Genomic DNA, 20,532 nt, shown 5'->3' on the forward strand with positions numbered 1-20,532 from the left:
GACAACGATTGACGTGAAAAGAAGCCCTCTGGGACAGGTTACATACATAGCAATTTCTGAGCACATATCTGTAATGTTCTTATTGCTTTTATAAGTGGGTTTCACTCTACTTTATGTAGTTAATAGACTTCTATGATATTAATAATGCAGGCTCCATAAATAGCAAAGAACACTCAATTTCATAACCACAGGTACATTAAGTTTTGTTTTATTACAGATAGTGTTTCCTAAGTGTTCTATTAAGGATTATTTTTCCACTAAATAAGTTATGCCTAAACATGTTCCTTTATCTTATCAGTAGTTTAATTTCAATTCTAATACTCCTACTTGAGGTTTTAATCATTTAAAAATATGGGGACCATAAAAATTTCATACCTGCCAGCACACACTTTATTGCTTGCATTGGCAATTCCAACAACTTCGGAGTTATGGGGCACAGTCTTTTCAAACTCAGGATTTCAAAGTTTCCGTAATCTACATATCCGACCAGCACAGAGTCTTCAGAGGCGTAAGCCAAGACAGAGGCACGGTACCACTGATCATCCTCTGAAAAAAGGAGACTCAGTCTCAAGTGATTTTCCAACGTAGATGCAAACAAAAACTTTTCCTCCCAAATTTAGAAATGGTCACTTGTAAATTTTAATATTGAGCTTTATTGAACAATGAGTACTTGCTATCTCTGCTTAACAGAAGCCTTCAACTACTCAGTATCACCTTTCTCCTTACCTTACTAGACTACTCATGCAGTTTGCTGTCAGGACTTATGTCCACCCATGCCTTGTCTCCCCAGCAGACAGTTAGCTCATTAGGACAAAGAACATGTTGGTCATGTGGATCCACAAGGTCTTGATCAATACATGGACCATTGGCTTAGGCATCAAGCAGGGCTAATTTTAGAATACCTGGCGGTATGAGTCAACCAGACTCCACTAACCGAGCAATCATTTTCCTAGAGGCCTGCTTGGACAGCCGCTCTGTGAGCTCACTGGCTCTCCCTTCACCCGAGAATAATGAAATGCAGTTATCAAAGACCAGACCTGTGCAGCTGGAGAGGCTGTGCTATGACAGCTCTGCACTCCCAGGCCCTCTTGCTTTTCCAAAGAAAACTGGAGAATTCATGACCCTGGGAGGTTCCACATTCGCATTCTGATGTAAACAGAATGATCTGCACCAGTCTCCCAAAACTGCAGGGCTGGTAAAACAATCAAAACCTCCTCTACTCCCCTCTCCGCACCCCCCCCCCCCGGCCCCCGCCACATTCCCGGCCCTCTTCCTTTACGCACTTTGATTTAGTTTAACTGGACATATTTGGTGTACTTTAATGCTCAAGTTTCAAATAGGGCCATCCAGTGCAAACTGAAAATTCTCTCTCACCTGCATTTTACTTAAGTAAAAAATTTAACCACACTCTCTTTCCTTACCCGAGAACTGAGCACAGCAGATGTCACCAATGGTTGGGTAAAAATCCGAGCGTGGAGACACTTGAACACAGTACTCGTTAAGGGACGCCTGCAGTTCAGCGAGCTTATCTGTAAACACAGATCACATCTTAAGCAAAAGAAATACAACTCTACACATTAGCTTCACTTTTGCCTGCTGAATCTCTTGAAGTTATCTTGACAGCCAAGCTGAGAAAGGCGACTTACGTCCACTTTGTAGTTTTTGACAAAAAAAGTCTTCTGGCGTCTGAATGTGGGAAACTACACCACAGAACTCATCCCCTACGTTCAAAGTTAACACTTTTGGGATTAAGTCTCTTCTGTCTACAACAATTTTGTTTTCAGCTGTCATTTTCCCAACATCTTCAGGCTCACCTGATCAGAAAACAGAAAAGTAAGTCTTTTTGGTTTCACTAATCAAAATTTTCAGTTTTTCGGGTCTAATCATGCTTTCCACACCTCTAGATCTTAATACGTGCTGCTCACAGACCCACCCCTCAAAGTACCCCCAATCCTCCAACAGCCCGATAATTTCCTGCCAAGTCTGGACCAGGTGCCTCTCCCAGGTGCTCCCACTGCACCTGCACTTCCACATTCACGCTGTTGTATAATCGCCAGTGTCTCCTCTGCACACCTCCACGATGCAGGAGTAAAGCCGGTGTTGCTCTGGGGGTTCCCGGTCCTTCCACTTGACCCCTCTGCAGCATCTGCTGTTACTGATAACTGCCTCCTAGAAACCATTACTCCCCTGCTGCTCTGGCAACATTTCCCCATGCTCTTCCCACCTTCCCAGCACAGCTCCTCAGTTACATTGTAGGCCCTTCCCTATTTTTCCTCACTCCACACTATCCCTGAGACATCACCAACCCTTCTGATTTCAACCATGACTACTATTAGACCAGGAAGTGTTTGGTTTTTCTCCTCTAGATGGCAAAGAACTACTGAAAGCTTTTCAGCAGTTATCACACCAAGATTTGTGTTTTAGGGATATCATACAGGCAGTAGTATAAGAATACAGACCAGAAACAAAAAGATAAAATAAAAAAGGTTTTGAAATCATCTCGAATGTTAAGAATTCCTGAACTAAAAAAAGTGGTAATAGAAAAAGGAAGAAAAAAACATACAAAGAACACTTAGGAAGAAAAATCAATAAAGACTCGGCTACCAATCGGAGCAAAAGATGGGAGGTGAAGGAGAAGGTAGACTTAAGGATGAGTTAAATTTGTTTATGTGACAAGATGCATCTAATCATGGCATCATTAATCTGGAGATCACCTCTGGATGAATGAGCAGGGACAAGGAAGTGTGTCTTCATCTACAGTACAGTCATGCACTTCTTACCGACACTTCAGTCAACTACAGACCACATATGTAACAGAGGTCCCGACAGAAGATTACAACAGGAAGTTGAAAATTCCTATCACCTAGCGATGTTGTAACATAGCGTAATGCATTATTCATGAGTTTATGGTGCTGCTACTAGAAACAAACCTTCTGAGTTGCCAGTAGAGCACATACTATTACAGTAGCAGGCTATACCACCTAGGTTTGTGTAAGTATACTGAATGATGTTTGCACAATGACCAAATCACCTAGTGACACATTTCTCAGAACATATCCCTGTTGTTATGTGGTATATGACTGAATTGGTAAAGGAAAAGTACAGGAAAAAGCACAATACAAGAAACACATAAGACTAGGTAATGAGAAAATAAAATGCTCATAGCAAAACTTCTTGTAGACTAGACAAAAACTACACACACGTAAACAAAAAGTAAAAAGGTAAAGAGAAACACCATCCTACTAGGACAGAATGGTTTAGCACTGTTTATTATTGCTGGAATACCCAAATAAGGAAGAAAAGCAAATTGAACTAAGGAAATGTTAGCTAAAATACCTCAACCCAAAGTGTTATGATATTTAGATGTTTGTAATCTCTGATAATTATCATGTCAAGGATTAATCTGAAAGACAGGGAAGAAAACTAGGCAGGGGACAATGAGATTAGAAATAATATATTACTAAATAAAAACTATCATCTTTCACGTATAAAGTTTATAGAAGGGCTAGCATTTCAATGAACCAGACACTGTGACATTTGTGCTTTTATGTTTAGTAGAAGTCACTATACTGTTCACTATTAATGTGTATACTCACTTTGAACTGCACTTTGCTTCTTAAAATTTTGTCCCTTAGGTATCAAGCCATATCCCATTTCTACAAGCACATCGTCTAAGAGTTTTCCTAAGTGATTAAGAAAACAGATGTACAGTGAGCTAAATATTAAGGCAAAGCATAAATAGAAAACATGACTAACAATTACATGATTTAGAGATTACAGCTATTAATACACATCAGCATATTTCTTACTAGTTCAGTTCCTTTGTGCAAAGTATGTTTTAGTAATGCTCAGCTTTAAAATTCCCTTCATCACTTGACAGAAAATTTAATGAAAATTTCACTTCAAAATTCTGATTAACATTTAGTACCACCTTACTGGCATGCTTAGAAAGACCACTGTTTATGGGGGGAAATGAATTTAAGACACAAGACTTCTTCTCAGACACAAAGTATGACTGAAACAAGGCTTAGCCAGCACTTCAAGTTCTCTGAAATAATATCCAAAAGCTGAAGTCATAATATGAAACATACATACCAATGAAACAAAACATAGATTTTATACTTAATTTCACAACAGGACTAACTGCATTTTCTACCAAGTCACCAACCGATACTGAGCCTCTAAAAGTAGAGGAGTAACAGGGTGGAAACTGAGGCAATTTTAAGCACATGGTAGGAAGTCACTTTTCAAACAGATATAAGCCAGAATGAAAGAACAGGATTCCAAAGTGTTTTTCATTTCCACAACCTGAACACTATGTACTTACAGTCTCAATACTAACAAAATACAATTCTGTGAAGGTTGTTCAAAGAAAAAGTAATGATGATAAAAATGAATGCATTTGTAAGAGAAATTTCTGAATTTCTCAATAAAGGAGAACTCAGAAGTAGATATTATCATGGTTATATTGAAAGGACAATATCGTCACCGCCCCAGACTGTCTACATCTACCCTTTAATCCACTCAGTTCTGTGGACTCATGCCATGTCTCTGACACACTGCCGACTGCAAGAGCAGAGCCAAGGACAGGTCTTCATTCACAGTCTGAATGCCCCCAGAGCAGAGCTTACTTGGCCTCACTTCATGTTTCTCTTTCTTCTCTGAGGATTAGGTGGAGACTAAACAACGTATTAAACACCTCATTTACAAAGAAAGATTCAGGTCTTACCTGAACTTGGTAGCATAACATCCACAGCAAAGGTAACCACGTCCTCTTTCAAGATGTTGACAATCTTTACCGAGCAGAACTGCTCCATTAACAGTGATTTAATAGTTTTGATACAATCATTGCTCCAATTCCCCTCTGCTGGGATAACATCAGCCACAAAGCACTTTATGGCCTGAAAGATTTTGTGCAAGTTACTAAAAAAAAAATCAGTATTTGAAAATGATTTTCTCTAGTTAAGTATGTGAAGGCTTAAAAAGATGTGCTTTCATGCATAAAATTTTTCAAAAATCTTTGAGTACAAACCACATAAACAATTTTATGTGTAATTATTTTTCTCTTTGGGTACCCTATTCACAGTGCTTTGACTTGTGGGACTTAAAGCTTGAGAGTTGAGTAAAGAATAATTATCCCTCAATTACATATCAATTCAAGTCACTTTCAAATAGTGTAATAAGTATAAAAATGATTATTGTTAAAGAGCAGATTGATAATGCCTAAAAATGCTAACAGTTTTTCACCCAAGGTAGTACTTAGCCAAGAAAACCAAAGAATGTTTACCTCGGTAGAAAAAGACGTGCCAACAGGCACTCATGGCAGAACAGAACAAGCAAATAGTGTATCTATTAAAACATTAAAAACAGCTCCTCTGGGCCACTATTAGGAATTTAGAAAGCAGAAGAGACTCACACAAGGAGGAAACAAGTCAATGTGTCTGTTTAGTTGCTGAATTCTGTTTAATGGAATTATTTCTTCATTTCCATAATCAATATATAAGACTTGTGCCTTCTTCTGTAGCATATCAACGTCTTGTATTATTACTCTATTCCAGGTCTGAAATGAAATAAAATGGTACTCTACTTCAAAAAAGCATTTCATGATCTTTTTTTTTTAATGTATTATTGACAGCATTACAGAAGTCCCCCATTTTCCTCTCCTTTGCTCCCTCCACCCAGCCCCTAAACCACCCAGGTCTTCTCCATATTATTGTCTGTGTCCATGGGCTATGCCTATAGGCATATACTAGAGGCCCAGTGCACGGAATTCGTGCACAGGTAGGGTCCCTATTCCTGGCCAGCGATCAGGGCCGATTGGGGCCTTCTGGCTGCCAGCCGGGGCCTTCCTTTGTTCCTCGCTGCCCCCTGGTGGTCAGTGCACATCATAGCGAGCGATTGATCTCCTGGTCTCCCAGTCGAACTCCAGAGGGGACACTTTGCATATTAGCCATATATATGTGTGTGTGTGTGTGTGTGTGTGTGTGTACACACACACATACATATACATATACATATATATAGATGTTCTTTGGTTAACCTCTTTCTGTCTCCTCCATTTCTCTTCTCTATAAGATCTGTCAGTCTGTTCCATGCATCTGGACCTATTTTGTTCATCATTTTATTCTGTTCATTAGATTCTACATATAAGCGAGATCATGTGATATTTTGTCTTTCCCTAGTTGGCTTATTTTGCTTGGCATAATAAATCTTCAGGTCCATCCATGCTGTCATAATAGAAGTTTCTTTTTTACAGCCATATAGCATTCCATGGTGTAAATGTGCCACAGCTTTTTTATCCACTCATCTACTAATGGGCACTTGGGCTACTTCCAGATCTTAGCTATCCTATATAATAAAAGCTTAATATGGAAATTGACTGAATGGCAAAACGACCAGTCGCTATGACGCACACTGACCACCACGGGGCAGACGCTCAATGCAGGAGCTGCCCCCAGCTCGCAGGCCCTGGCGGCGGGGCAGTGAGCAGGCGGCCCCAGGCCAGCCAAGGTAGTGCCTGCGGGAGCTCCCCGATCACCCTGCCAGTCACCCCGCAGATGGGCCCTGATCGCTGGCCAGGCCTAGGGACCCTACCTGTGCACAAATTAAGTGCACTGGGCCTCTAGTTGTAAATAATGCTGCTATGAACATAGGGGCGCATATATTCTTTCTGATTGGTGTTTTGGGGTTCTTAGGATATATTTCCAGAAGTGGGATTTCTGGGTCATATGGCAATTCCATATTTAATTTTTTGAGGAAACTCCATACAATTTTTCATAATGGCTGTACCAGTTTTCATTCCTACCAGCAGTGTACCAGGGTTCCCTTTTCTCCACATCCTCGCCAGCATTTGTTTGTTAATTTACTGATGTTAACCATTATGGCAGGTATGAGGTAACACCTTATTGTAGTTTTAATTTGCATTTCTCTGATGAATAGTGACATTGAGCATATTTCCATATGTCTACTGGCCATCTGTATGTCCTCTTTGGAAAAGTGTCTAGTAGCATTTCACAATCTTAGGTTGAAAAATTCTCAAACACTCTATAGAACATGTAAAGGAAAGGCCAACTGTTCTATTCCTGGGCACTCAATTAACAAGTTAACATAATTTTCTAGTAATCTTGTTCAAAATTGTTTAAGTAGGCCACTGTGCTATACACAAATATTGTCAAGCTATTCTCGCCCAGTCGACTCTATGACACCCTGGTGCCTCAGCTACACAAATAAACACAAGCTCTAAGGCTAGCAATGAGCCTGGAAGCAGCACTGAGGAGCCCATAAACAGAGCTGGAGAGGCCTTGCACATGGAGCAAGCAACCGAACAGAGCCTGGAAGACTGACGGAAGAAAGAAAAACAGAAGTCGGACCAGTCTCGCTTTTAAGCCACCTAAAGCATCATTAAAAGCTCTGGTGTCAAGTTGATACAACCAAAGTAAATTAAAACATCTTATTAAATAATTCATTTCAAGAGAGGTTACCTGGTCAACAGTGTACTTGGCAACACAAACTTCCCCTTTAACTGGAATATAATCCTCCTCATGCACTGTATTTGTGTATGTTTCCTTTAGGCTCGCAGAAAGTTGGTTCATGTATTCTAAAACTTCTGCAGAATATAACTGCACATAAAAGTCACTTGGATCTTTGAATTCAGTAACTGTACCCTTTCAAAGATAGGAAAGATGTAAAAATTCACTGCAACACAAGCAAATGTGCGTTTCTTAAAGCTTTTACTAAGATACAATAAGCATCAAAGATAGTTGTTGCAATCTATTAATTTCATCAGATTAAATTTTGTAGCTACCATGAATTCAAAATAGAAAACAGGGAAATAAAACCCATAGTTCTTTGGATTTCTGTCCACAAAGATTAAACAACAAATACCTTAATTTCCATGGTTTTCATGAGTTGTAGACTTCTCAAATCAGAAAACATTATTTTATCAGCAGAAATGGCTATTTCTTTAGTAACTCCAAATGGACAGTCACTCTGGTTTGAAAAAAACACATAAGAGGGTTACATACAAGCACATATTTCAATGATATTGTGGCTATTATTTGCTGGAATCAAGGTCAAAATAGCTGACGAGGCTAGAGAACGTCTGAGTGCAGGGAATGCAAAGAAGGGACTCCCCTCACTAGTCTAAATGGTTTGACACAGACACGGCCATCGCAAGCCCTTTTCGGAAAAAGGCTGGTCATAAACAATTTTCAGTGAGCCCCAACGGTCACCACACCAATCCCTAGGGTGTGCACATTTATTCAGCAGGAGGCTTCTGTTCTTAAACCAACACTAGTGAAATGCAGAAATGAGTCTACATCATACCTCATTTTTCACTTCCATGTTCTTTATTTCATAAGATGATTTATTGTCTTCAAGTTTGTGGAAACTGAAATAAAGCAATTAATTATAACACTTATAATACAGAGCTAATTAAGAGTAAGGACCACAATTATGTTAAATTCTCAATCAACAAAATCCAAAAAGAGCAAACAGCCTCTTCCAGACAGAATCACAGTACAGTAACAACCTCCTAAGCAATGGTCTGCCCAGTGCACAGGCGTGCTTCTTCCAGAAGCCACCTAGTGAGAGGAAGATAGCCACAATCTACAAACCTCAGTTTTCTGATCTGTGAAATGGAGAACATCCCTACATCAAACAGTTTTGAGGATGAAATGAGGTTATATATGTGAAACTGTTTTGTAAACTGGTAAATAGCACACAAGATTGGTGTATTTCAAAATTGCAATCCACGAAGCACTGTGAGAGTTCCACCTTATTAGAACTTAGTAAAGGCTACATAATTAAAAGAGCTTTCTAAGCTCTAGTCATTAAAAACAAACAACAAAATCACTTAAGGTTTTAAATCTTAATGTGTCCAACCTAATATATTCATGAAAACTCTTAAAGTTGTTCACTTCAGATTTGCACACTTTATATTACACCTCAATAAATAGGAATAAAGTAACAGCATCTATCATTGTGGGCTGCTTACCTGATTTGATCTTTATACTATCAGGAAAAAATGTTGAAATATTCTCTAATGAATAAAAACACACACTTACTTTTGCTGCACAGGTTTGCACACGATGCTGTGTGCTGACCAGTCTCTTCTCTGGCATGCTATGGAGCAATAGTATGTCTGCTTGCACTGTGAACACCTCTGCGACCCTACAGAAAACAGCCCATAACATTTCATTCCAAATACTTGTTGCCCAGAGCAAAACAATTTCAAAGACCAGACATATCAAACACCATTCTATTAATCACATCAAGATTATTTGAAGAGGCTTCTGATGTTTATAATTAGGTGTCAAGATTAAACTTTCCTGGCTCTCTCCAAATACAGAGGAAGGAGAGGACAGACTGGAGATATAACTGACTTCTCTAAAGTAGAGCCCAGAACGCATTATAAAAGAAACCAAAGGAGACTCTGGAGGATAGGAGACCAAGATGGCGGCGTAGGTAAACACCGGAGACCGCTGCCGCAAACAACCATTTCAAAAATACAACTAAAAGACTGAACGGACATCACCCAGAACCACAGGAAGGCTGGCTGAAGAGAGACTCTACAACTAGAAGGAAAGAGAACAGCAAATCGAGGCTCAGAGGCGGCGCAGTGTGGAAAATACAAAGGTACCGAGGTGCGCGCGCAAAGCGGGCTGGTGGCTGAGGGCGCGGTTGTCGTTTTCTGTCGGGAGTGAGTCTCAGACTCTGGGCTCCAGATCCGGGTGAGTCTCTAGGGACCCAGACTCAAACGGGAGAAGCGGGATTATCCGGCATCAGTTGGAACCTGAGGGCAGCTTTCTCTCCGAGGTTTGCAGCGGCTGCCGGGGTTCTGAGAAGCAGAGCCTCTGGGAACGGGACTGAGCGTGGCCATAACTGCTCCCTCCGCCCGCCCTGTTGATCCCGCCCCGCCCAAACTCTGCGCACAGCCATTTGCCGATCGCCTCAGGCAAAGGCTGGATTAGCGCCTCCCCAGAAGGCAGACGTTTTCCATACAGCTGATTCCTATAGCCAGTCGGCCTGGGGGTCAAATCCCTCTAGTGTTAACTACAACAATTAAGGCTTGGCTAGAACAAGACTGCGCACAGAGACCACAAGGGGGTGCACCAAGAAAGCATAAAAGATGCGGAGACAAAAAAACATGACAGAAATGGAGGATATGGAGCTAAGAATCGCAATTTTGAGGGCTTGCCATAAATTTGTGCAGAGCCTCACGAAAACTAATGAGACCCTCGATGCTACGATAAAGAAATTAGAAAGTAAGCATACACGGACTGAAATAAAGAATATTATACCCAATAGCAGACCAGAGGAGTACAATAATCAAACCAAAGATTCGACAAAAAACACCCAATTGGAAAAGCAAAATGAAAAAAGAATCCGAAAGTGTGAAGATAGTGTAAGGAGCCTCAGGGACAGCTTTAAGCGGTCTAATATCAGAGTCATTGGAGTGCCAGAAGATGAGAGACAGCAAGATATTGAAAACCTATTTCAAGAAATAATGGCAGAAAACTTCCCCCACCTGGTGAAAGAAATGGACTTACAGGTCCAAGAAGCGCAGAGAACCCCAAACAAGGAATCCAAAGAGGACCACACCAAGACACATCATCATTAAAATGCCAAGAGCAAAAGACAAAGAGAAAATCTTAAAAGCAGCAAGAGAAAGAGGCTCAATTACCTACAAGGGAATACCCATACGACTGTCAGCTGATTTCTCAACAGAAACTTTGCAGGCCAGAAGGGAATGGCAAGAAATATTCAAAGTGCTGAATACCAAGAACCTACAACCAAGATTACTTTATCCAGCAAAGCTATCATTCAGAATTGAAGGTCAGATAAAGAGCTTCACAGATAAGGAAAAGCTAAAGGAGTTCATCACCGCCAAACCAGTATTATATGAAATGCTGAAAGGTATCCTTTAAGAAGAGGAAGAAGAAGAAAAAGGTAAAGATACAAATTATGAACAACAAACATGCATCTATCAACAAATGAATCTAAGAATCAAGTGAATAAATAACCTGATGTACAGAATGAACTGGTGATTATAATAGAATCAGGGACATAGAAAGGGAATAGACTGACTATTCTTGGGGGAAAAAGGGGTGTGGGAGATGCGGGAAGTGACTGGACAAAAATCATGCACCTATGGATGAACACAGTGGGTGGGGAGTGAGGGTGGAGGGTGGGGTGGGAGCTGGAAGGAGGAGAGTTATGGGGGGAAAAAAGAGGAACAAATGTAATAATCTGAACAATAAAGATTTAATTTAAAAAAAAAAAAAAAAGAAACCAAAGGAAACAGAAAAACTGTGGCAATTAACGTAACTTGTGCAAGCAGACTGTGACATGGCTTACTCTGTGCCATTAAAAATATGGTGTTGTTCAGTGGTTAGAATGTCAGCCCGCACACTGACAGGTCTTTGTTTTGATTCCTGGTCAAGGGCAAGTACCTGAGCTGCAGGCTCAATCTCTGGGCCAGGTCAGGGCATGTGCAGGAGGCAACCAATTGATGTGTCTCTCTCACCTCTCTCTCCCTCTGCCTCCCTCCCTTCTACTCTCTCTAAATATCAATGGGAAACAAAAATATCCTCTGCTGAGAATTAACAACAACAAAAATACAAAACAGCCCTGGCTAGATAGCTTAGTTAGAGCAGTGGTCGGCAAACTCATTAGTCAACAGAGCCAAATATCAACAGTACAACGATTGAAATTTCTTTTGAGAGCCAAATTTTTTAAACTTAAACTATATAGGTTGGTACACTGTTACTAACTTAATTAGGGTACTCCTAAGGCTTAGGAAGAGCCACACTCAAGGGGCCAAAGAGCCGCATGTGGCTTTCGAGCCGTAGTTTGCCGACCACGGAGTTAGAGCATCATCCCAATACACCAAGGTTGCAGGTTCGATCGTTCGATCCCCAGTAGGGGTCTTACAAGAGGCAACTGATTTACTTCCTCCCTCCCTCCTGTCCTCCTTCTCTCTTCCCCTCTCTCTAAAATCGAAAAGCATGTCCTTGGGTGAGGATTAAAAAAGAAATCCTATCAGTATCCAGGAAGAAAAAAACATGTTACCAAAAAACAACAAAACCAAGCTGGCCTCAAATGCCTCTTCTCTAAAAGAAATAGAGGCTGACTGGCGAAGTTCAGTTGGTTGAGCATCCACCTATGAACCAGGAGGTCACAGTTCGATTCCCGGTCAGGGCACATGCCTGAATTGTAGGCTCAATCCTCAGTGTGGAGCATGCAGGAGGCAGCCAATCAATGATTCTCTTTCATCATTGCTGTTTCTATATCTCTCTCCCTCTCCCTCCTTCTCTGAAGTCAATAAATAAATAATAATAAAAAAAAATATATATATATATACATATATGAAAAACTGCCCAAGACCATTGATTATGAGGGAAATGCAAATTAAAACCCCAATGAGATATCACTACACACCCACAAGAAAGGCTAAAATTAAAAAGATTGAAAATCCCTAAAGTACACAAAGCTGTAAAGGAATCAGAACTTGTTACCAATAGAAATCTAAAATGAGACAGCTACTTTGGCTGTTTCCTGTAAAGTTAAACATATGCCTATCCTTTTGACTCAGCAATTCTCCTCCTAGGTATGTACCCAAGAGAAATGAAACATATGTCCACACAAAGACTTGTGCAAAAATATGCAGAGTGCAAAAACTGGACACAGCAAAATGTTTCAACAAAAGAACAGATAAACTGGTATAATCATACAATGAAATACTACTCAGCGACAAACAAAAAATAATTAATGTACATGCAACAACATGGATGAATCTCAAAAATATAATTCTAAATGCAAAAAGTTTTATACAAAAGAGCCCATACTGTATGGTTCCATTTATATGAAATTCTGTAGATTTCATTTATATGAAATTCTGGCAAAATTAATTTATTAAAAAAAATAAAACAGTGGCTGCTTCTAGGAAGTACAGTGCCTGGGAAGTGGCATGAGGAAACTTTCTGAGAAGAAGGAAATATTCTCTATCTAGATGGGGTGTGAGTTTGTGCGTTTCAATGCATGAAAGTTTTATCTAAAAAAAAAAAACTATAAAAAAACAAGAAGCAATAAGAGTGGGAAAGTATGGATAAACAAACGATTGTATGTTGATGGCTGGTGAAACTGAGAGATGGGTCTATGTTGCATATATATTATTCCATTTACATTTAATATATTTTAAATTTTCTGTAATCAAGATATTTTTCAAACATGTAAAGGAATAATCTAACACAACTGAGAGCAACATGCTTACCAAACAGGCCACAGCGATGACAAGTAGTTGATCGAAGAGGAGGTCCTAAGGATTTGAAGAGTGCTGGATTATTTATGGACAAGGAATTCTCAACCAACTTGTGTATATTTTTTGACTTTGCAGGAGACACATTATTGCTAGGCTTCTATTAAAAAAAAGAGAATAGCAGTATTAAAACTTGGTAATAACATTTAAAAACTACTAGCTTTGGAATTCCCTCTTCTGGGAAGATAAAGATTTACATTTCCCTACTCTTCCCACTAACTAAAACTAAAAACCCTGGACTTACATGTAAAACAAACATAAGCCTACTCTGAAAGACGGCAGCAGATAAGCTAGGAACCCTGCGACTCACAGAAGGAAGTGGCGATGGGTTCTCTGAGTTCTCTTTTTGCCTCATCTATCTATCCCAGACGGGGTGCTGGAGAAGCCAGCAATCCAGAAACATCAAAAGATGCAGACAATAAAAGCCTCAACCAAAAGCTTGCTCTCTCTAGGAAAGGGGCAGCCCGGCAAGATGAAAAGCTTTTATCAATAACTACTCTACTCTAGACAAACACTGCAGATAAAACTGTGGCCCCCACTTCCACCAGCAAGAGTGGGGAGCCCTAACCAGTTTGGCTCAGTGAATAGAGTGTCAGCCTGTGGACTGAAAGGTCCCAGGTTTGATTCCGGTCAAGGGCATGTACCTTGGTTGCGGGCACATCCCCAGTAGGAGGTGTGCAGGAGGCAGCTGATCAATGTTTCTCTCTCATTGATGTTTCTAACTCTCTATCCCTCTCCCTTCCTCTCTGTAAAAAATCAATTAAAATATATCTTAAAAAAAAAAGAGTAGAGTGGGGAGCTGAGACTTCCACTTTCACCAGGCTATAATGAGGTAGCAGCCCTCCCACCAGGGTGGCATCAAAGAAGGCCAACAAAGTAGGAAGCCAACACTTCATCCCTGCCAGGCTTCCCTGTGGAGACCACATGGGAGCCTGGACTTCCATCTGGCAGTAAGAAGTGTCACCCCAGCCCTAGCTGGTTTGGTTCAATGGACAGAGCATCGGCCTGCAGACTGAAGGATCCCAGGTTCGATTCTGGTCAAGGGCACATGCCCAGGTTTCAGGCTCGAACCTCAGTGTGGGGCGTGTAGGAGGCAGCCGGTCAATGATTCTCTCTCATCATTGATGTTTCTATCTCTCCCTCCTCTCCCTTCCTCTCTGAAATACATAAAAAGAAAAGGGGGAAAAAAACGAAGTGTCACCCAAACCCCTCACCTCCCAACTCCCCACCATTGGGGTGGTGTTAGAGGAGACTTAGTAGACAGTCAGGACCTTTTTGCCACCATTCAACAATAATGAATGTCTCCAAGTCTTCCCACCTCCAAATCTCCCTCTGGTTTGTCCATTCTCTGCCACCTTACCCCACCCTCACCCAGCAGCAAGGAAGAACACCCCCTTGGGGTCCACAGAGCCTGAGCGGGGAGCCTGAACAACTACTTCCACCTGGCAACACCCCCCTTCTCCTGATGGAGCAGTGTCAGAAGAAGTTGGCTAAAACAGAACATTTAAATAATATAGAGTTTCATAACATAGTACCCAAAATGTCTCAGTTTCAATAGAAGCAAACTGTCATACTAAAAAACAGGAAAATTAACAAGGAAAAATGAAAAGATATCAACTCAAGAGGACAGCTGTTAAGTTTATCTGACAAAGATTTTAAAGCAGCCACCAATACTTCAACAAGCAATTATGAACATGCTTGAAATGAAGGAAAAGAGAGTCTTAGAAAAGAAATAAGAACCAAATGAAAGTTTTCAAACTGGAAAGTACAATAACAAAAATTAAAAACACAATGGGTGGCTCAACAGCAGAAAGGAGGGGAGAGAGGAAAGAGACAGTGAACATGAAGATCAAACTACAGAACTTACCTAATCCGAACAAGAGAGAGAAAACAGAGTGAGCAGAAAATATAAATAAGCACAGCCTCAGGCATCTCTGGGACTACAACACGAGATATAACGTTCATGTATCTGAAGAGTCTCAGAAGCAAAGGAGGAAGAAGGCAGGGCTAAAGAAGTACTCAAGTAGATAGTGACCAAAATTTGTCAAAAGAGATAGGTCTACATATTTAAGAAGTTGAGCAAACTCAAAGAGAATAAACTCAAAGAACTGCACACCAAGACACACTTTAGTCAAATTTCTTAAAGCTAAAGACAACAAAAACGCTTAAAAGCAGAGAAAGAGAAGCAACATCTTATACAGAGGAGAAAAACAATTCAAAAGAGAACAGATTTTTCATGGAGGTAGAAGGAAGTGGCATGATATTTTTTAAGTGCTGAAAGAAAAGAACTGTTAACTAAGAAACTTATCCAAGAAAATTTTCTTTCAAAAAATGAAGAGGAAATCTCAAATAAAACTAAGAGAATTTGTCACCAGCAGACCTATCCTAAAGGAATGGTTAAATTACTGGCTACCTGGGTTAAGGAAGGGATAGGGACAGGAGGGAAGTGGGTATGGCCATAAAAAAAGCACATAAGGGCTCCTGTACTGATGGAAGTACTCTGTATTTTGAGTATCAAGGTCAATATCCTGGCTGTGATACTATACTACTGCTCTGCAGCCTGTTCCCACAGGGAGAAACTGGGTAAAGGCTACACAGGATTTCCATTGTTTCTTACAATTGTATGTCAATTTACAATTACCTAAAAAGAAAATGTTGCATTTTTTTAAAAAGTACTACATTAAAGAAAAGGAAGTTTGACCTTAAAAAATAGCTGAATATTGAGTAATTATTTATTAATGCAATACAAAAACACGTTTAGAATCTTTTACCCAAACAAAAACACCAAACAGGAAAACAATCCATAACTTACACTATTTGCTTCGTTGGGTGGTGAATTATTTCCAACATTTAATGGTGACACTGAGTTTCCTGGGGAGGAAAAACATAAAGCCTAATAAAAGCCAAATATTAATTTGTTCCTGAGAATATAAAATTAAGTAATGTTCAAATAATAATGCTATACCATAATAGTCTTAAAGCTACACTATAAATAAGCAACATCCTACTTCTCTGAAATTTCATACTTAATATGCAATAGAAGTTAGGGGGATAATTCCCACTTCAACACACAAAATACTGAAACATCTGTAGACAAGGATCAAGATTTATTAATAATTCATCCTGTTTCATTAAGGACACTCTTAAGAAATGTCATTTATGTCTCTTTTTTTTGCCTTAACTCCAAAGTGGGTGGTAATTAAAAACTCAGTGACTACTAGCCCAGGTTGGTGTCCTGCCTAATATCAAGCTAATAAAATGCCAATATTTTACCCACCTTTGTTTCTGAACATCAGTGTAAAGTCGGCACAACTAAAAAGGCAGGTAATGTTTAACATTATTAGAGAAATAGTTCTGACCTGTTGGGGAACCCCAGAGGCCCAAGGGCCACTGAGAATTACATCACCATAATGCTAGAAGGTCACATCTCAGGTTCAAGAAGCTAAATTCCACCAGGGTCCAACCTCCTTAAACAATCGGTTTTTAGAATGAGGACTAAAGGAATGATTCTTTAATAAAGTGAAATAATTTAATGTCTTAGATATATCTTTGTGAGCTCTTACATGCATAGTGTCAGCACAGTACTTTATGGGTGTAAAACAAGGTCAATCTTTAGAACTCCTATAAAAAGTCATAGGGTTTCCTTCCTTTCTACATTCCTAGTATGTACAGCTTTCTTTGGAGGAAAGACTCATCTGTATTCATTCTCTCCCCAGGAATCCTTTGTGTGATTAATCTAGCCAAAGATGGCTAGTTGATATCTTGTTTTCCCTTCTAAATTAATATTTAAATGCAAATACTGTATGGGAGCCATTTGGCTATTGTGTTAACAGACCACTGATGGGCCATTTTATATATATGGTATACATACACACACACACACACACACACACACACACACACACTTGTGAAACGTCAAAGAAACCATCAAAATAAGTAGTATTAAGCTTGTAATTTTCACTCACCCATTGGCAATGTCTTCCTCTCTCCTTTGGATCCAACCACATCTCCATTGATGCCAGTAGGGTTTGAAGATGCTGAATCGTCTTCCTGACTAGCCAAATACTGTTTGGTTTGCTCACAAAGCAAAAAATTGTTATTTTTATTTCTAGTCTCTGGGCTTTTCAACCTGAAATTTGGGTGATTAGGCTGTCCTCCAGGACTTCTTAAAGAACCATGTGATGGAAGCTTGCTTTCATTTTTCTCAAAATTAAACGGCTCTGTCATTTTATAAGTAGATGCCTCCAAATAATTTCTTGACATCCCATTAAGCGGTAACTTAACATTCACATAGGTCTAAGGGAAGAAAGTAGTTAAAAGGAAACTTTAATTCCAAAGCCTCGGATAATTTTTTATGTAACAGACAATTCTCACGAACAATTTCCAAAGCAGATGTCACCACGATATTAAAGCCTGGCTTGTTACAGGTACAAGAAAAGAATGGCTCCATCAGTGAAGACAAACTCCAAGAGGACGGAGGACTAACTCAAGACATGGGAAGAGTCCTCTCGGAGTTCCACACAGCCCTCACTTTAAAAAGCTTCAGAGGCCCGCACCCTTGAGCCTTGGGGGGGAGGGGGTTTTGCAGTCCATGAGTGTTGGGGGGCCAGGCGGCTCCCAGCGCCCAACAACAGGACAGGAACCCTGCAAGGGGTGCAAAGCCTCTGCTGGGCTGCCACACTCCCTCCCTTCCCCTCACCCTCCCCCCCCCCCGCCCCCCAGGGTAGGGCCTCAGGATCTGGGTCTGTCCAAGATCTGCTTCCAGGGCTGCGGCCATCACACTCCCTGTCTTGGTAGCTAGTCCCAATCCCCAACCCCTGGCCCTTCTGGTCCCCCAGTCTCCGCTATGCTGCCTGCCTCCTCCCACAGTCCTGCTGGAGCATCTGAGCTCGCTGCCCACAACAGATTATAAGGGCCAGAGGCTAGCCAAACAGACGTTTCAGGGAAGTATTCTTTTTTCAGCAATAACTGGACTTATCTATGGGTGGAATGTCTATATAGTTATAGCCAGATCTACTTTTTCGCCTTTGATGACACCTCTTCCAAGGTCCATTTATCCCCCGCAACCTCTCAAGACTCAGGCACGGAAGGCGGGAAAGGAAAGGAAAGGAAAGGAAAGGAAAGGAAAGAAAAAATTGAGAGGCATGCTAAAAATAACTGATTGAGGGTTTTCATGATTCAGCTTTACTACTGCACCTGCTTTTATACCGTGTGAAATAAGCTAAATTTTCTCACCCCAAACATGAGCTAAAAAACACCTATGCTCTTAGGGCACATCTGTGCACAGATTTTGTTGTCTATATTTCACTTCTCAGTTGGGCTTTTTTTATACATATTTTAGACCTCTTCATAATTTTTCTCTGAAATAGAAAACAGCAAATATAAAGTTTCTTTCAGCTCTATAAAAATAATAAATATATGCCTTATAAATGGTAATACAATAAGCTATCAAAGTTTTATATTCATTATTAGTTAAGCTGTTTTAATATTTTTAATTAAAACTCATAGTGCAAAAAAAATGCTGTTGGAAACAAACCCTACAACTTAATGGTGAAATACAATAGAGGCTATTGTTTAAATCAGGTCCCCACCTACCTTTCTAGCCTCTCAGAATCCCCCTACCCTCTCATACCTGATGCTATGCTATGTCCTTGAATATGCTGAACCTACTATCCAGAATACCCTTGCTCTCATCTGCCCAGCAAATGCTGTCCTTCCTACTCATCCTTCACAATTTTCCTGTTGACCCTATTTTTTTGCATTTTCCCCAAATCCTCTAGTTTGATAATCTCCAACTAAGCTTCCATAAATTTTAATTCCCATGTACTGCTTTTAAGCACTTATCTGTGTGCACCTGTCTCTGAATATAAGGTACACACATTGTTGCAAAGTGCAGCTGAGAAACCTCTATCCAGAAATTATGCTGGTTTGTTATTATTCTCTTAATCTTAAAAATACTCAGTGCCCTGCGCAGGGGACATAATAAAAGTGGACAAACAACTCTTTTTGAAATAGTGAACTACAGCTTTGTCTGAAGACACAGGCAAAATTTTTGCTCATCTTCCCCAAACTACCCAGGAAGACAAACAAACAAAAACCACAGAGAGGTGAAACTAGCATGAGTAAAACCTCAATGCTGTTTAACATTGTTGTGAACAGAAGATATAAAGAAAGAGCAGAAAAATCCTTCCTCTTGGTGCCCTAAAACTTTCATCTTCTTTCTTGCTTGAAATTAGATGTAGCTTATTCCAATAACAACCCAGAAAATAATAAAATAATAATAATAATAAAAAGAGATACATAGGCACACGCAGTGGTGGGGAACTCTGAGTGGACCAGATCCTGGGAGGATCCCTAATAGAAGGCCTGCAGACGGGCAGCTCCAGTGGGAGACCCTGCAGCTGCCGGGAGAATGTACCTGTAGTCATAAGCACATCTACATTGGAGGGTCAGACTGAGAACTACAATGTTGGATGCCATAAGAAAAGAGAGAAATATTGTGAAATTACAAAAGGAAAAGAACCTCCAGCGGAAACTGTGTGGGGATTCAAATGCTGGGTAACTCTAGACTCTGTATAAGGAATATAAAGAACATGCATTAAAATATCAGGGTAGCTACTAGAAGAATAAAAATAGAATGCATAACTTTAAAAATAGAGGGGAAAATTTTCAATCCAGTAGGAAAAAATATTCAAGCACGGTAAACAGAAACATCAAATGAAATGACAGAACCAAGCCCAAGTAATCTAAATATCAATGATTTAGTTTCAATTAACACAGCGGGGGGAAGGCCCAGGAAGAAAAACATCCAATTTGATGTTATGTATCAAAGGCACACATAAAACAAAATTATATGTTAAGGTTGAAAACAAAATTGCATGGTAAGGTTGAAAATAAAAGGACTAAAACATGGGCTACACAACCAAAATAAAGGTGGAATGCTAATATTAATAAAACAGAACTAAAGCATTCAAAGAAACCTTTGACTCACAATAATAAGGAGGAGCCCAGCCCAGCCAGCCCAGTGGTTGAGCATTGACCCATGAACCAAGAGGTCACCGTGGTGGAGCAGAAAACGCCAAGAATCTGGTATCCCTGGTGGTACCCTCCAGTGGTCACACCAGCTCTGCCTGTGTATGTATGCATACACTTACTATGGCAAGCTTGTTATTTGCAGCCCAGTAGATAAAGATACCAATAAAATAAATAAGCAA

The 20,532-nt window shown here is 40.1% G+C and overlaps 1 protein-coding gene across 1 annotated transcript in view; it reads right to left on the minus strand.

Moving 5' to 3' along the window:
* The window catches only part of TDRD1 (tudor domain containing 1), a 43,817-nt gene that overhangs the window by 14,776 nt on the left and 8,509 nt on the right, over positions 1-20,532 (minus strand). The window contains exons 3-14 of the mRNA XM_070433237.1: positions 17,284-17,614; positions 16,131-16,189; positions 13,274-13,418; positions 9,066-9,171; positions 8,326-8,389; positions 7,885-7,989; positions 7,482-7,664; positions 4,730-4,901; positions 3,597-3,683; positions 1,647-1,814; positions 1,422-1,529; positions 376-546 (exon numbers count right to left, since the gene is read on the minus strand). Of these exons, the coding sequence (XP_070289338.1) occupies positions 376-546; positions 1,422-1,529; positions 1,647-1,814; positions 3,597-3,683; positions 4,730-4,901; positions 7,482-7,664; positions 7,885-7,989; positions 8,326-8,389; positions 9,066-9,171; positions 13,274-13,418; positions 16,131-16,189; positions 17,284-17,614 (1,699 nt within the window). The remainder of the gene's footprint in view (positions 1-375; positions 547-1,421; positions 1,530-1,646; positions 1,815-3,596; positions 3,684-4,729; positions 4,902-7,481; positions 7,665-7,884; positions 7,990-8,325; positions 8,390-9,065; positions 9,172-13,273; positions 13,419-16,130; positions 16,190-17,283; positions 17,615-20,532) is intronic.

The sequence above is a fragment of the Myotis yumanensis genome, unplaced genomic scaffold, assembly GCF_028538775.1.
Source record: "Myotis yumanensis isolate MYYU_CA2020_CCGP unplaced genomic scaffold, mMyoYum1.0.hap1 SCAF_13, whole genome shotgun sequence".
NCBI classification, from domain to species: domain Eukaryota; kingdom Metazoa; phylum Chordata; class Mammalia; order Chiroptera; family Vespertilionidae; genus Myotis; species Myotis yumanensis.